Raw genomic sequence first — 17,194 nt, 5'->3', positions numbered from 1 at the left:
TAAAAACTGCATTTTCTCTTTTATAATTACTATATGAGCAACATACACATAAGGCAATCCAGAATTAGAGTTCATCCTGAATATTATTTCAGGTACCTTGCTGAAAATGCTCCATGCAAACACCAATTTAGATAAAGACAATTAAGTAAAGTAGTTAATTGATCTTTGTTTCTGACATAGATCAATTATTAGTATAAAAAGCCTTTCATCATGGAAGGAAGCTGCTCATATCTTCACCTCAAATCATAACATTTCTGACTTTAACTATGCTTGACTGAAGAATTAAACGTGGGCTAAAGAATTTAGTATATATATGTTCTATAAAACATAATCATCAGAATTGAGAAACCAGCATTCAAGTTCAAATTATTGTCCTCCTTGGCACACGTTTGCCTGTTTTCCTTTTAGTTCTTCTGTCTCAACACAACTTGATCACTTTTTCCACCAGCCTCTGTTTTTGCTTCTGGACAGATCCTTGCTTCCATCATTTCTTCTATTAAATGTTTTTCCTCTCCCTCCTCACCTCCTTTAAAGTGAGTATGAAAGAAACACCTTTAGCCAACTCAGCCTGCTAGCCTTAAATCCTTCATAATTTCCCTGTGGCTTGTGGACTTTGTGGATAATGAGATCCCCTGCCACCAGGAACCCGATCAACTCTCTTTTTCATCACCTCCTATCACCATGATGGTTGGGAGTGCTCCTGAAAAAGAAAGACAGCCAAGCCAATGTGGAATCCTTTTTTTCCAGCTAAATCTTTTGTTTCTAACGACAAGAAATCTCAGAGCTTCTCAGCAAAGAGATCTGTTTCAACGTACCAGGGAAACCTTGTGTTTGAGACACTGGCATGTGAGATCTGGTGGGACCCCTCTTCCCATGTAGGAGGAACAACAGATGCAGGCTGCAAAAGAGGCAAGTGACTTCCTACCAGCTGTCTGTGCCATGGCTCTGTTCACTGGTGCAGATTGTTAAAGGTCAGAACAAGGAAAAAAGCCCACTATTTTCTGGAAGTTAGGAACTGTGCTTGTCTTTTGGATTGCACATCCCAAACATGAGAGTTATGGCCTGGACTCACTTCAAACCCACCATGTAAGAGAGTCAGAGCTTGCTGTCTCTTAGATTACTTGTGTCCAGTCTGAGCACTACCAAATAGCAGACAGGGCAATGGAAAAAACAAGAAAGCATTGAAATCCAAAAGTCATAACTCACTGATGATATATGTGATTGCCAAGGCACTGAAAAACCTCTGAGGACCAGACCCTGACTGAACTTTAACAGAATCAGGGTAAGCCTCTGTTGAAATTGGAGTGTAATATCCTTCACAGACTTCTTTAGCTTATAAATACTTGCAATGTAGAGGTTTCAATTTACACCTGTTTGATAAATATGAAAATAAATAACAATTCCAGGTGCAAAATGCTAAGGAGCAATTGCTGTTAAAATCAGCTCTGGTGATGAATTAGTGCATTTGGAAACCATCCATGCTCTTCTGGATCTGATTAGGGGGTGGCAACTTCTGCTGGTAGTGCAAATGATTATCAGTAGCAGCAACAAAAGGCTTTTGGAACTCTTCCGTGGATGAATTTCCAGCTGAGCTGTCTGGACACACCTACCAAAGCAAACCAAGAGAGAGAGGATAAGCAGTGTCTAGGGCCTATTAGTAAGAAGATGAAGCATGGCTCTAAAATTCCAGGCACTGAGTCATATTAATTTCCTAATTTTTGCCCCTTTCCTTGGCTCCAGGCAGTCACACAATGTTCCACTTGTGCAGGACTACAGCACATGGATTTGCCAAAAGAAAAGAAATTCCAAGCTTGCTTTTTCATAAAGAAAATAGGGTTGTCCTCTTAAACTACATCTGCTGCTTCCTAGTTTTATGTGCAGGGATGTTAGAAAGAAGTTTTTGTACTTTTACAAAGGTTTTAGACACAAGCCCTTAAAAAAAACCCCAAAAGCAAAACATGAAGAGAACAGAATCAGTTTCCAAATAGAAGTATTCCAGGACAAAGCACTGAAGCCTATGTGCTTGTTGCACCTGGGTAGCTCCTGATATTTTGGGCAAGAGGAATTCCTGCTGGAACAACTGTGCTCAGGAGGGGAGCAGGGTGTAGACCTCCCTGCCCACCCACGGTGTCAGAGCAAAGAGATGCTGATGTTTTCCTGCTGTTTTCTCAAAAACTTATTAAAAATGCTACAAACGCACAAGATCCAGTAGTCCCTGGGCACACCCACAGCATTAACCAGTGTCACCTCACTGGACTAAGAAAACAGTTTCTCTGTGGCATAATGATTTTTTTTTAATGTTTACAATACTCCACTGTTCTAGAGGGGGAATTCTGAGGTAGAACTCAATTTATGACAGAGATTGCATGACTTGGATTCCACGATAGCAGAGAGCCATGCTTCCAGACCTGTATTCCTTCAGCATGAAGGAGTTCCTCAGGCCCAGAAGAACAGTGATTATCTTGGTCTTATTACAGCTAACTTGCTTTCTGCTCTGAAAAGCGATGTTTCTTTTGGTTTAGTAAAATTAAGTAGTACCTATCTATACAGAAAAGTGAGGATCTTTCTTCTCTTGTAATGATTTATGGAAAAAATAAGAAAAGAGGATACCCAACCCACATCCCAACCCACCTAGGAATTAAGACTTCTTATAGGGTTTGAAAAAAAAAAAAGATGAACAACATGTTTGTAAATGTAATAATGTATGCCCATATGGAAGGAAAAGCTAAACTGCCCTTTTCTATGAAAGAAACTCAACAGATTGCCTAGAAATAGGCAGCTCCCGTTCCCTTTACTGAGGGAAGCAAATGCTATCCAGATGGAAATTATCAAATGGATCAAACAGATACATTTTATTCCCAAATGATCTTTGTTCTACTTATTACTCATTATACCAGGAATTTTTTTTTCTATAGCCCAAATGCAGTAAAGAGAACATTATTTATCCTATGCTCATTCAAAATATTCTTTATTGAAGGCTTCCCTGATGAGATATCGATCTCGACACACAAAAAGGGTGAGAAGAAAAGCATCCTTCCTAATGGGAACATTAATTTAAGATCTCTGGAATCTGTTAATTCCCATTAAGCCCACACGTGACTGTCCTTGAAGCGCAGCAGTCAGATCTGCAGCCGCTTCCTGATGCCCAGGGAGGTGAAATGCTTCTTCCACAGTCCTGTCACTTGCCAGGTTTTACAAAGGTGAATGTTACCAAGTCCCAGGGAAATCCCCCTGAGGTTCTTCATCTCCTTTTATCTATACTGTCCAATGGGTAAATACTTCAATTGAAAATTTGCAGAAATAAAACCAAAATTTTAAAAATCACGTAGAATTCTTCATCTTTGGCCCTAAGTGGTTATATATGATATGTATAATCAAATTCAGTAATATAGGGGACATTTTCAAAGACATAAGAGAAGTTAATTATCACCTAAAAGAAAGGCAGTGAAATATGAATTCCTAAAGCCTTCTTGTGACTTTGAAAAATCACCATAACATTTTATGCGGTAAAAAATATATTTTTTTAAGCATATCCTCCTATAAATTTCTGATTAAGCATATGGATAATTATCCTATTCTCTTATATAAGCTCTAGCTAATAATCTTATTATAATATGATCTTCTTTTAGCCTAAAAACCTACAGCATCACAGGTACAGTCTTTTATGAGGACATAAAGTGGTTAACAGCTGTGGCTGACTGACAGGATTAGATCATGAGCATCTAATCTAACTGGGCCATGTAACACTACCTTTTATTTCACATTAATCATTGAATGCAAGTTCAGTTGTGTCAGAGGTCTATCAAATGGGCCTATAAATTAGGTAGTAAATTAGAAGTTGATTTTTTTAATGGTGTGGCCACTAACAGATAACACTGGGTTAAGCTGCAGCAACCCAAAAATACTAAGGATCCCATGGTTCCATGAGCTGAAGGCAGCAGTGCAGCTCCAAGGGCCTGAAGTCTGTGTGATTGATGTTTTATTTTCTTTGAGTGTCAATGGACGGGTGTCAGCCCTGTGATGGTTGAGGATGTCATGATTTTGCTGCCAAGGGAAAACACCCTGGGTGCACTGGCTGTGGGAGCAGTGTAAACTCTGCTGAGGGACAGAAGGGAGGGGAAACCCTCGTGCAATGGGGTCCCTATATAGAACACATAGATGGAAATGCATTCCCTTCCACTGATAATCAACGAGGACTTTGACAAGCTGATTCAGATATTTTGTGCAACACTGTGACTTGGCAATTAGTCCCAAAACAGTCACTGTGGGGCAGAAAGGAGCCTCTGATATTAAGCTTCCAGAGTATGCAGTTGAGACATGCAAAACAATATATTGCTACAACCTCTGTTCAGCTGAGAGCTCCAAAGTAGTAATTCATAATAGGCTGTATATCATGACGTTTCAAATAAGCCTTACAGAAAAGACAACCTCTTCTGAGGGAAAAGCTAGGCTAGAAAATAAAATAATAATGTTTTTACATTCCAAAAGGGTAAGATTTATCCACAACAGAAGTTATTACTCCTAACAATACTGCCAAGGCAATTGTCTTATTCATATCCTATACATCCACAAAAAGCCAAATTTACAATGTACCCTTGGACTGCAGAAGAGAGCATGTCCATTTTAAAACAGAAATAAAGTGGTTTTTTTTCATGCTAGAGTTTAGAATTTTTTTTTCCCAAGGACTACTATTAAATCGAGGCACAGCCTTCTTCTCAAAATAGTTTATTGAACTGAAAGATGGGTCTCGACAATCACATTATTCTTTCCCCAGCATCCAGTTTGCCAGTGCAAAGAGCAGCACTCATTCTCAGCAGACATTTCATCTTCTAGAGGTTTGGTGTCTGAGCAATTGCTTTTAATTTAGGAGCAGCAGAAACCACTTCCCTCCTTTACACTTCGTAAAGCTCCCAGGGAAGCATACCAACAAGGAATTGTTTTAATATCACCTTACTTAGGACACAGAAATGAAGAATAAGAACACAAAAGAGGTCAGAAGCCTTCTAAAGGAAACACATGTGCTTAGATGATTTCCCAGGAGAATGGCAGTGCTGCAGCTCCCAACCCACTGAAGAGAATTCTCCACAGCTCAGGCTGAATCCATGTGTTTCAATACACTAATTTTAAGCTGTTATCCTCTCTTCTGCATTGCCCTCTTTTTTACATGTTTCAAGAGGAACCATGCACAAGTAAAGACGAATGCACAGTTCACAAATAAAGAACAGTGAATCTGGCTTATTTTTATGCAAAAGCATAAGAGTATTAGAACTGCACCTGGCATATGCTCAGTGCCTCACTCGATGAATGGTGCCTCTGATCTCCTGGGGCCTTGGGAGAACCTGTCAGGTCAGTAAGGCTTTAGATCTACATGCACATTTAATTTCTTATTTAATATATTCATAAACTGGTACCTAAACATCATACAGGGAATCCAGAGTTTGTGACTATAAATTAAGACAAAACTATACAGTTAATCCAATCTTTAAGTAAAAGAGAAAAGTCGTCAGGAAGAAGATTCAAAAAATAGTTAGAACAACACAAAAGAGAGGTTCCCAAGTGTTAACGTCAATTTTCTCTTTTAGGAAGATTAGTCCAGTGTTCAGAGCAGTCACCTAGGACACAGGAGGAAAATTTCAAGTTTTTTCCTGCTAGGCACTACCAGGTCGCCACAACCAAGTCCCACATGACCCACTTTACGACTAAAGTTCCTTGGGTGGGAATCATCTTCCCTTTTTCCTGTAGTGTAGACTTGACATCTGAGGTAGTTCCACTCCACTCATCCCTATAGTTAGTGAGTTGAAAAGGCAATTTGCCTGTTTTAGACCTACATTATGATGAGGTGAATCCTGTCATGTCATGTCACCAGAGAAGAACCAGGAAATGTTGAGTCAATAGTATGTTCACATGCAAAAGTCAGTGCAAATCACAGTCTCACAGAGTCATCTACAAGGGGGACAGCAGGAATATGCTGTTCTGGGAAAGATGCAGATGTCAGATATAACAGAATCACAGCATGATAAAAGTCCAACTCCTGGCCCTGCACAGGACAGCTCCAAGAATCATATCATGTACCTTAGAGCATTTTCCAAATGCTTCTTGAACTCTCTCAGGTTTGGTGCTGTGACCACTTCCTTGGGGATCCTGTTCCAGTGCCCAACCACCCTCTGGGTGAAAAACCTCTTTCTAATATCCAACCTAAACCTCCCCTGACACAACTTCAGGCCATTCCCTTGCGTCCTGCCATTGGTCATCAAGAGATCTTCAAGAGATCAGTGCCTGCCCCTCCTCTTTCCCTCATGAGGAAGTTGTAACTGCAATGAGGCGTCCACTCCATCTCCTCCAGGCTAAACAGACCAAGTAATCTCAGCCACTCCTCATATGGCTTCCCTTCAAGGCCCCTCACCATCTTTGTAGCCCTCCTTTCAATGCTAACAGTTTGATATCTTATGTTGTCGTGCCCAAAACTGCACAGAGGACATCACCTGATCTTGCTTTCTCACTGGGTATACACCTTCCTGTTTTTCCATATCTCCAAAGGAAGATCCCTCTTCAGCCATGCTGGTCTTCTTCCTCATCAGCTTAACTTCTGACATTTTGGAATTGCCTGCCCCTATGCCCTTAGGAGGTGGTGCTTAAAAGGTGACCAGAACTGACAGACCCAAGCACCTTCAAAAGCATTTTCCCAGGGGACCTTACTCACTAGAGCCCTGAGCAGCCCAGAGTCTGATCTCCTCCTGTCCAGTGTTGAAGTTTTACTGGCACTTTTCCTTCTGTCAACAGAGATTTTAAACTCGATTACTTCACGGTTGCTGTGGGCAAGACAGCCACCAACCTCTACTTAATTCATGAGACCCTGTTTGTTAACAAGAGAGAAATCAAGGAGGGCATCTTTCCTAGTTGTCTTTCTTAGTACCTGTACCATGAAGTAGTCATCCAGATGTTTTAGGACCTGTAAGTGCCAGCTGTGTGATGCTCCCAGTTAATTTCTGGCAAGTTGACATTCCCCATAAGGACAAGGGCAGTTCATTCACAGTTTATTCAAAGAATAAATTATTGGCATCATTGTCCTGGCTAGGCAATCTATAGTAAACTCCCATGATGACATCCACATTATTTGTTAATGAGCAGTGATATTTTTCTGGCTCTCCTGAGCATCATCACACAAGGTGCTTTCTGTTCTGAACACAATTCAGTCCATGTAACACACCAAGATTGCCCATATCAGTTGCAGCTTCATTTCTTAGGTTTCAAAAGCCTGAAGAGATCATTGCCTCCACACCCTCTCCAACACTCACTCAGGGCCAGCCACCTGCCACCCACCACTAATTCCCCTGAATTAGTGCAGAGCTCCTTCTGTGGTCATTTACTCTTTAGTAGGTTCATTTTGACAGAAATGGTTTCTGGAGTTTACCACTTGAGCAGCCACACTGACAGGTTTGAGGAGACAGCAATTTCTGTTTGTGGATAGGAGGCAATGGAGGCATATGAGCCATGTGAGGTAAATTAGGGGATGAAAGCCTCTGCAGCTATCATAAAAAAATAAATGATCAAGACCCCTACCTCCCAGTTCAGATCTAGGAATTGTCCTCCATGAAACCATGGATTAATTTAGTGTTGATAATGCTGCGTGCTCTTAATGAAAACTCTTTAGCTGGACCTTAGCTTCTCTAGATTTATACTCACTAGCTATAAGATACAGACAGTATACCTCTGCCTGGCAAAATGATGTGGTGTCCAGATCATATAGAAAATGTATGAAGTACATTTGTTAGTTCTTTCTGCCAAGTTTATGAGCCTCAGACAGCCTGTCTGCTCGTTCACAAAGTCATTTGCAAAAGGTCCACTACCCACAAAAGGTCTCTAATTAACTGTTAATTCAGAAGCCACCTCATACATCCAGCACAGAAAAGGCACATAAAATTGTAAGGGTGGTAGGGATGAGCAGAGTCCAGTCCCTCGCTATCAACAGAGAAGGTACATTTTGGAGTGCAGTTTGTTCTACAAATCAGCTCCTTTGAGTGACAAGAACAGCCTTTTGTCTGGAAGCAAAGCTCTCTATGCAAACAGTGACAAACTCTCAGTACCCTCCAGCTAGGCAGCCTTACCCCCAGATTTTAAAGCCCATTTACCAGAAGGGACTGCCTGCAGCCAGCTGGGAATGGAGATGTGACTGCTGAGAGACAGAGTCCCCAGCCCACAGATGGGAAAGCAGAGAGGCAGCACTCAGCAGATGGTGGGGGCAAGGGACAGCCACATCCTCCATTCTAGCTGCAGCTTTTAGTAAGGATGAGAAAGAATCGCTCATGATTTTCAGCCTCGGAGCTGCATTACAAAAATCAGCAATGTGCTCCAGGTGCTTCCCACTCAAAGGAGGCTTTGCCAGCCAGCCATATGCTGAGAAGCCATGGCAATTCAAAGCTTCCAAATTGTCCAAATAATACAAGTTCAACCTCAGTGAACTTCCAGGAATCCTTTACTTAAATTCTCCTTTGCTCCATGTTCTCACGCCATAATCAAAAATGCAGTGACTAGGCAGAATAGGTAACATCCTAATTTCCGAGTAATCATTGATTAAATATTCCCAGTAACCCAAAAAGGAAAAAAAAAAAAAAAAAAAAAACACAAAACAAACAAAAAACCCCTCTCTCTTCCATGCTTAGATATTTGACCTGGTTCACTAATGGCTTGAACATAAACAGAGTCTCAGTGCCTGGGAAGCCAGGCTCACAGCTGCTCTGGATCACCAGGCTGAAACTGAGCTGCTGTTGCACCCTGCTGAACCTAACCCACCATCTGTAACAGGATCCTCTAGCTCTTTTTTTTCTTTTTTCTTTTTCCTCTCTCCTTTTTAAGAGCTGCTTACTTCACAAGTCATAGCTTTTTCTCTCAAGAGCTTGCCACACTGCATTAAGATTTCCAAGGCAGACAGTTTACATTATATGAAACATAACAGTGGCTGCAGTTCATGAGATCTTTAACAAGGGTGCAAGTCAGTCTGGCTTCCACTGTGGGAGCTTGACACTTTCTCTAGTGGTGCCTAACTCCCACCCAGTAAAGGTTCAGTGGTTTATGCACATAAAGGCAAGCTGTACTAACAATATTTTATGCAACCACTGATTTTTTTTCTTCCCCTCTTTCAGCAGCAGGAAACAACAGGGATTTACACTGCTATAGAGCAAGGATCTCCCAGTGGCCTGGTCTCACTGCCATCTACGCTTAGACTGCCAAGTGGGGCATGCAAATACACCAGTGGAATCTAGGGTATTTGGGAAAGGGAAGATTGATACAAACCTGGATTTTAACCTGCAGTGTAGTCAAGGTACAACCACAATTTTCACTGTATAGTCTGAGTTTGCTCTTAATTTGAGGTTTAAATTTAAAAAAACCAGTCTCTTCTCATATTTCTACTTCTATTTGCAAAGCCCAAGAGAGAAAGGAAAAAAAAAAAAAAAAAAGGAAAAAAAGAGAGAAAGACCTGCAAAAAATCACGTATCCCTATTTTTTTATACTATATTTATTCATGCCAAACTGCATGCAAATATATAGAGAGAGAGCTTATATATGCACAGAAGTATTTTATACATATTTATATGTAAATGAACATATTATTCTATGGTTCACCATTATTCTGACTGATAGCATCAGAGCCACAGAATGGGGAAAGATTACGTTCCTAGCTAAATGTAATAGGCCAATGTTTCTGAAATACTCCATTTTCTGTCCTGGCCTTTCTTGTTCTCTTCATTTCCAAGAAAAAGCTACTGTGAGAAGGGTGGACCTAAGTCAACACTGCAAGGTGCCTGACTTGATGAGAATATAGCTGTGCAAACAGATGTATGAGTTTCTTGGTTTAATCGGTCCTTAAGAGAAAGGCCTGCACCATAGAAATCTTTCATACATTATCAGGTTTTAATTAGGGGCTTTAATATCCATCAGCTTAAGGGCTCAATGAAAAGGCTGTTGCTAAGAAGGTATTAGATAGTACTTTACAAATCAGAATTACTACTCAAAAAATATAAACAGAGATTATTAGGGACTAGAGAAGATTTAATCATGGGCAACTTGTTTTTGTTCTGACTCATACAAATACCAGCCCAGAGCATGCAACTGAGTGATTAAAGACTGAGCATAAGATCTGACCCCCAAATTTCCTATATACATAAAAGCTTTTCATAGCAAAAGACAAGTAATAGATAGAGAGTGGAAGGCTTCAGGAGCAACCCTTCTTCACCTTCTGTAAATGTTTAATATCCAGCAGAACCTAGAGTTGACACTGGCATCATTTATTTGAAAGACAATGAGTTTTGTCATCTTTCCAGTGCCTTCCAGGCCTTCTCCAGCAGATCAGTTCTCAAAGAGGGATGCTGACCTTGTTCCTTCCACTGATTCTGATCAAAGCATGTCTGACATTCCTAAAATGTGACTTCACCTTTTGGCCTTCCATAATGAATTCTTTCTAGTTAAGTGAGACTGAATGCACAGGTGAGTGTAGGCAAAATAAAGGGTAGCTAACTATTTTTAAAAAATATTATGAATGCTATTTTCCTGAAAAATAAGAGGAGTAGAAGGAGTAGTCTAATACAAGAATTCCATTGACTAAAGAGAACTCTTTTAAAATATGCATGATCTGTCACTGTGGGTGTTCTGTTTCTTTGCATATGAACTTAAAAACTGCATTACATTCTCCTACCAATAAAGAGCAGAACAGATAAGGCACAACTGCAGGAGAACTATTAGTTTTCTTTGATTACAGAAAACTGCTTATTCAACGTTGGAAGAAAGTGCACTAGGCACCATTTCAGGTTACTGCCTCCACGTAATTCTATTGTTAAGTAATACTTCTGTTAAAACTAGAAAGAAATGAGATAATTTCCCTGCTAAAAAAAAAGATGATAATTTGATTACAGTATTAGGGAGTTCAAGCCTAGAAAAAAAGAGATGGGCAAACATTGTCTGAATATGTTAATAAGCACTCATTTGCTGCTAACTATTGATCCTAGAAAATAGTTTTCTGTGCTGTTTCAAACAATTTCTTTGGAAGTGGAAGAGTCTGTCTGAATGAGAAGCACACTCAGTGAGCATCTGTCAGTAGGAAGCATGCTGTCACTGAGCTTCCTTCTGAGTATCCTCATCATCCAGTCAAGTACAGATAATGCCATTTGACTCATGCAGGTCCATGGACGACAAACAGCAGATCACAGGTGATTCAAGACCAGTCAACTGTTCAGATGCACTCGGTAAGAACATTGCTACTGATAACCCTTAATTAAAAAAACAAAAACAAAAACTCCCAACAAAACAAATAATTTACAGAATAAAGGGCAAAATCAATTATTCTAATGAGTCACTCAGCAAACTCAGACTCCCAAAGGACCTCAACCTAGCAGGACACCAATATAGGAACCATCTGGTCCCCCACTGTACATTTTGGGTCAAGTTTCTATAAATGACCATGTTTAAAGAATTTGAAGAGCCTTGCTTGATGGTGCAATGCATCATCTAATCTTCTTGTAGATCAATTAGTGCATAATTATTTGGCATAAGATGACTATCACTTCTCATTTGCCCGTTCAGTAGTGGGAAAAATGGAGTAGGTTCAAAAGAGAAAACCTTTAGCTGGCCCACGTTTTCCAACAGTGTTGCACGCAGTGCTCCAAACTGATTGCTGCTAATTTATTAGCATTCCTCCACTGTAGTGTCTTAACTATCACATTTTTACTTAAAAGAAATGAAGAGCAGCTGAAACAGCTGGCCTAATGATAACTGTGGTATCTGCACATCTTTAAACAACGCTTTGCAGCAGCAAGAAATGAAGTAGGATGTCCTAAAAAATTAAAAACACAAGGGGCTACAGAAAATCTGTGACTTGTGCAGCAGGGCTATGAAGTGCCAGCACAGAATCCATTTGCTGGATGAATTGCCTGAGTCCATTTTGCGTTGTAGTGCTTCAGTGCAGGTAATATCCTTGCAATTGTCTGTTCCTCCATCTACATCTCTGTGTGTCTGCGGCCCTTGTTCAGGAAATTATTAATTCCAGCAGGAGGAAGGATGGGGCCAAATAACCTAATTAGCTTAAAATGAAGTGTTACACTTTAAAATAAATCACACTTATCTTTGATAGAAAGGGGCTAGGCTGACAAAGGCTTAATTTCATGGATAGTTACTATAACACAAAGTAGATAGCTACACCAGGATAACAAAGGCTTATTATCATAATATCATAGGGTATTATTATTATTGTCCTTATTATTAGCACACTTCATGTATTATGACCTCAGAATGAACTACCAGGCCCGATATTTACTGTCAGCAAGATAAAGCTCCAAAAAGCTCTCACAAGGGCTAATTCTTATAGCACCATTTTAACAACATAAAAGTCACCACATTCAATATTTACAGGTGGTTTTGCACATCAGAATATCTTTACATTTGACAAGGCAGAAGATGGCTGGATAGCAAGTATATCTGTCTTTAGAAGTTTTGACCTGGAATTAGGAAGAAAAGAAAGATACATGAAAGAAAAAGCCCCCATTTTGGAATATCACTGGTGTCTCCTCTGCTTAGATAGCACTCATAAACATCGCTTCCAGAGACTATTTCCCTTAACGTGTCATGTATGTGTTCCAAAGGTATGTTGGATGAAGAGCAATTCAGTTAGTGCTGTAAGCAACTGCACCACTACCTAACTGAGCAATCGAAGGCGGGTTTCCACAATAAAGTGTGAGTGTGTACATTAATATTTCATCAAAACCAGTCATTTTATTTTTGGCTTCCAAAAAGCAGCATCAAACAAAGTAGTAACATAATGTGAACCAACTGGGGTAATCAATGAATGCAGAGGAAAAGCACAGGAACTGTGCCATATATTACTGTGTGTTAATGCCCTTTTCTAATATAAGTGATGAAAAATAAAGAAAACTGGGAGATATGAATAATGGAGGTTTTCCAAAAGAATTAAATCTGGTGGGATCACAATACAAATAAGTATTTTGAGGAATTAACAACCATGCTGAGTTAAACTTCCTGGAGTGAACCAGCATTAGTGCACACATGTACCTGCACAAACACACTATTCCCTCCTCCTTTCCCTAGCCAGGATCCATCAAAGGTTCATGCACCCCATGCCCCAACTGCTTCTGAGCCAGGCTTCGAGGAAGTGTTGTCCCGGCTGTGCCAGTGCAGGTGGCCTGGCACCCCATCCACTTTCCCTGTGGCACGTGTAGGGGTCTGGCAGCACAGGTCTGAATCATCCATCCCTCAAACTCAGATGTTACTGCACCCGTGATGACCACGCAGTCCCCTAAAGAAAGTGGTTGTAGACTTGTCCAGTAAAACTGCTCGAGTTAAGCAGTTCAAATTGCAGTTACTTAAAAGTAACAATCGAAGAACACTATTTTATAGATACTACCACCTACAGTAATACGTTGGGTATCCTGCTGTAGTTCAGTTGGTTAAAAAAAAAGAGGACACAATTTTTAAAAGTATCCCAAGACTGAAGAAATACAGCAAAATGACCCTCCGATTTCTGTAAAATTAGTTTATAGAAAGTCCATGACGCTACATTTCCTGAAGTTCCAGAAGAAAGTCACACAAGGCAGATGTTCTCTCAGAACCTGCCACTGCACACTGAAGAAATGGGTCATACATATAAGTAAAAGTGATTTAATAGATTGGTTCACAGTCTCAGTTAAAAGAAAAGCAAAAGAAAATGGGGAGGATGCCCAGCTGATTAAAAATACATAGGCTTCAATGATCTCAAATGCTCTAAAAAATCTTGATCATAAAAAATATTACAGCTCTTTTCCATGTAAGTTTTTTAGTCATCTCTAACTAGTTGTTAGGCCATGCTAAGTAGTATCTTTGTTTTAAAAATTATTAGTACTTTTGTAGCAATGGGAAAAATCACATTGCTCAGATGCTTTACCTTGTTTTATTTCTGCAGGTTTTATTCTTTCCCGTGCAGCTGATTTCTCCCCACAGGATTTCGACCTTTATTACTTGCTGACAACACGTCTGACAAATAGCTTTTTGCTGTGGTAGCTGAGGTTGAGCCATCTGTTTTTTCTCTAGAGGGCCATGCCTTATTCATAATGGCACTTTCCTGTTTCGTTCCCTGGGGAGTGGCACCTGCATGCTGATTTCCTATTTGACCCCAAAATACATCATCACGTTTCGACAACCGATCCCTCCCCTTCGTGGCCAAGAAGACACCACGCTCCAGAGGCACCAGTGCATCCCTCATCCTTGGCAGCAGAGGCCAAGGGGCTTCCTTATGGATCATGGGCAAGTTGCGATCAGCCTGTGGATTTGAGTTGGAGGACACAGCTGAAGGCATCTGAGGAGGAAAGGAGAGAAACCATAACCTTGGATGTCACAGTGTGTTTCTGTATGTTATGGAGAAAGAGGCCACTCCATGCACTGTGGCTGATTTCAGCCATAGCTTCTCATGTAATTCTCCATGAGGCCCATGTCCTGCTCTCACTGGGATTTAATTACAACTCATGTGATTTATATAAAAAAACAATCTTTGAGCTCACAGAAGTCAAGTCAATCAAAGAGCTACTTGCATTCTGCCCTCCAGAATAGCTGTGTGACCATGAGAGAGAACAGGAGAAGGAAACTCGATTTAAACTGTTCCTGAACTAAGTAACATATTAGCAGAATTCTGAGTCACTATCTCATGGTATAATAAATTTCTTAACTAAAAGGACATTTCAGGACCTTGCATGTTTTTTTCATTAATGCCAAAAGCAGAAACAATGAGTTTGTTTTATTACATTTATTTTCATCCAAGATTATAAATAAAATTCAGTGGAGTAATATTTCTAACTACTCTACCTAACTGGCTCCAGTAATTGCATATTTGGGGTTTTTTTCCGTACAAATATGGAGAGGTAATGTTGTCTCAGAGAGGGTGAAATCTCTTGCGTAGTTAGTTTAGCAGCAGACTGTCACAAATGCAATTGCAATTGATCAGCTCTGTTTTTAACAGGATTCCTGTGGTTAATGGAAATTACTATAAAGAGCTTCAGGGCACATGAATAATTGGATCACTAAAAAAAAAAAAAGAAACAACCCCCCCAAAAAAACTTTGCCTGCAAAAAAGGTAGGACAAGATCAACATAACAATTTTTTTTTTTTTTGAACATCCAACAAAGGTTGTTTTACCAGAAAGTATATTATGGCGAAAGCAAAACCTTTAATTATTTTTACAAGCCTCAAGCCAAACCTAAACAATGGGGAAGAAAATATATAACAAAAACCTTTAAACATTTATTATTGTCGAATTGTTTAAACTAACAATCAAATGTGCATCTATGGAAGGAATCATTCATATATCTGTATCTTCTGCCAAAAATAATAGATTTCACCAAACTACAACCAGCAACATTTTTACATCTGCAGAGAACATTTTTACTGACCTGGTAAGTTCTGCAATGGTTTTGTCTCAGTTCTCGATGCAGGCCTATGATCCTCTCCGGGCTTGTTAATTTGATAGGAGAACCAGCATACGCGTTTGAAGTGATGTGTGAACTGTGGGTGCTATCTGCCTCTTGCTGAGAGTTTGCAGGTATTGACCCAGTCATCCCATTCACTTTGGCAGGTGTTTTGTGAATCACTGGCTGTCCATTAGCCCGTGAAATGTCTGTGGAAAAAGGCAGCATCTGCAAGAGAAAATTCAATTTTAAAAAATTCAAGCTAGGTGAAGTTTTCCACGGCTGTTTACCTTGGATTTAGTGCAAGCATTTGGATGAATTCATGAAAAGAAATATTCACAGAAATCAGCTGTAAATAAACTACATTTAGCAAAATAAGAAAAAAAAAGATAATATGCCAATTAGTTTATATGTGAAGCATTTCTGCACCTGTTTAAAAAAGAATCCTGTATTTGTCAGTTCATCCTCAAAACAAACAAAAAAATCTTGAAGTTTTAACTGTAGCCCAAAATTTGTCTTGATATATTAAAAAAAAAAACTAGATAAAAAAGTAGACAAAAATTACTAATTTTAAAAATTGTCTCATGTTAGGTCTCCTCTTGAAGAATCTCAAAATTTTCAAAATGATTCTTTTACACACATATTCTCTCAGTCCACACTACACAACTAATTCAGGTTTGTCTACCTATGAATGCCCAAGAAAGTTAAACTGAATGAACTTCAAAAGTGTCTTAGTTCAACTGCATGAACTCTTATGCAGACCCTCATAGTCTGCATCAATGTATTATTAATGTACTTGATCTTATTTCACCTCCAAATCAACTTTAACACCACAGCAAAGTATCCTTTTCAAATATCTTCACTGAGCTGAAGCCAAATTCAGAGGGAAATGGCAGTTTAATTATGCACTTTCTCATGACAGTTGCAAGCAGGAATAGATCTCCCTGAACAGAAAAGACTATCACATGGCAGTAACATTTTATCATCAAAATACAAATTTATTATAGCTACAGGATCACTGTTACTTTTTTTTTCTTGCAATTGCACATAAAAACAAATTTAAGATTGCTAACAACAGGTTCAGCCTTTGGGTTTTTGAAGACTTATTTGTTTATTTATTTCTAAAATGAATATACCTCATTATGCATTATCACCTTTTTGCCTCTTGAAAAAGTTCCAGAAATGAAAATACTATAAATATCAAAGGTCAGGAAGATTTACTTAATATAAAATACATTTTACTTAAAATAATATTAGTTTTGCTCTGTGTATCTTTAATGAGCTACAGCTCCATCACTTGTGTCCATTAAAAAAAACATAAATCACTCTGAATTTGATATATACACCACATAGGAAAAGGTGGATGGTAAACACAAGCAATGAACTCTAACACTGCCTTTGATCCCATTTCATCTCCTGTTCTTGGCTTCCCACAAAGAGAGGAGGGAACCAATGCTGTTAAATTGTGGTCATTGGTCTCCTTAATGCACCCAGTACAAGCACGTTTGGCCAGCTGAGACACTGCCCAGGAGCAGCTGCCACCTGAATCATTTACTTCAAGCTGAACAACAGGCCAGGGAACAAGACAGGGACATACAGGAATCGAAAGACCACTCATATTGGCCAACTTCGGGCACACAATTTAGATTGATGCTCTTTCATAAAAGACTTACTTTTTCTATGCTGATTACAGAGGGAGTCTGTGGGAGTATGGATACTGCATTTATTTGGGTAAGGTGGCACGAATACCCCAACAT

The 17,194-nt window shown here is 39.5% G+C and overlaps 1 protein-coding gene across 1 annotated transcript in view; it reads right to left on the bottom strand.

The window, feature by feature from the left end:
• CUNH4orf50 (chromosome unknown C4orf50 homolog) overlaps positions 1–17,194 on the bottom strand; it is an 85,792-nt gene that overhangs the window by 36,854 nt on the left and 31,744 nt on the right. The window contains exons 13-14 of the mRNA XM_027891980.1: positions 15,423–15,665; positions 13,925–14,335 (exon numbers count right to left, since the gene is read on the bottom strand). Of these exons, the coding sequence (XP_027747781.1) occupies positions 13,946–14,335; positions 15,423–15,665 (633 nt within the window). The 3' untranslated portion in view covers positions 13,925–13,945. The remainder of the gene's footprint in view (positions 1–13,924; positions 14,336–15,422; positions 15,666–17,194) is intronic.

The sequence above is a fragment of the Empidonax traillii genome, unplaced genomic scaffold (genome assembly GCF_003031625.1).
Source record: "Empidonax traillii isolate 1590-97213 ecotype Southwest subspecies unplaced genomic scaffold, ASM303162v1 scaffold336:size770142, whole genome shotgun sequence".
Classification (NCBI taxonomy): Eukaryota; Metazoa; Chordata; class Aves; order Passeriformes; family Tyrannidae; genus Empidonax; species Empidonax traillii.
This window is presented reverse-complemented; position numbering and strand designations above follow the sequence as displayed.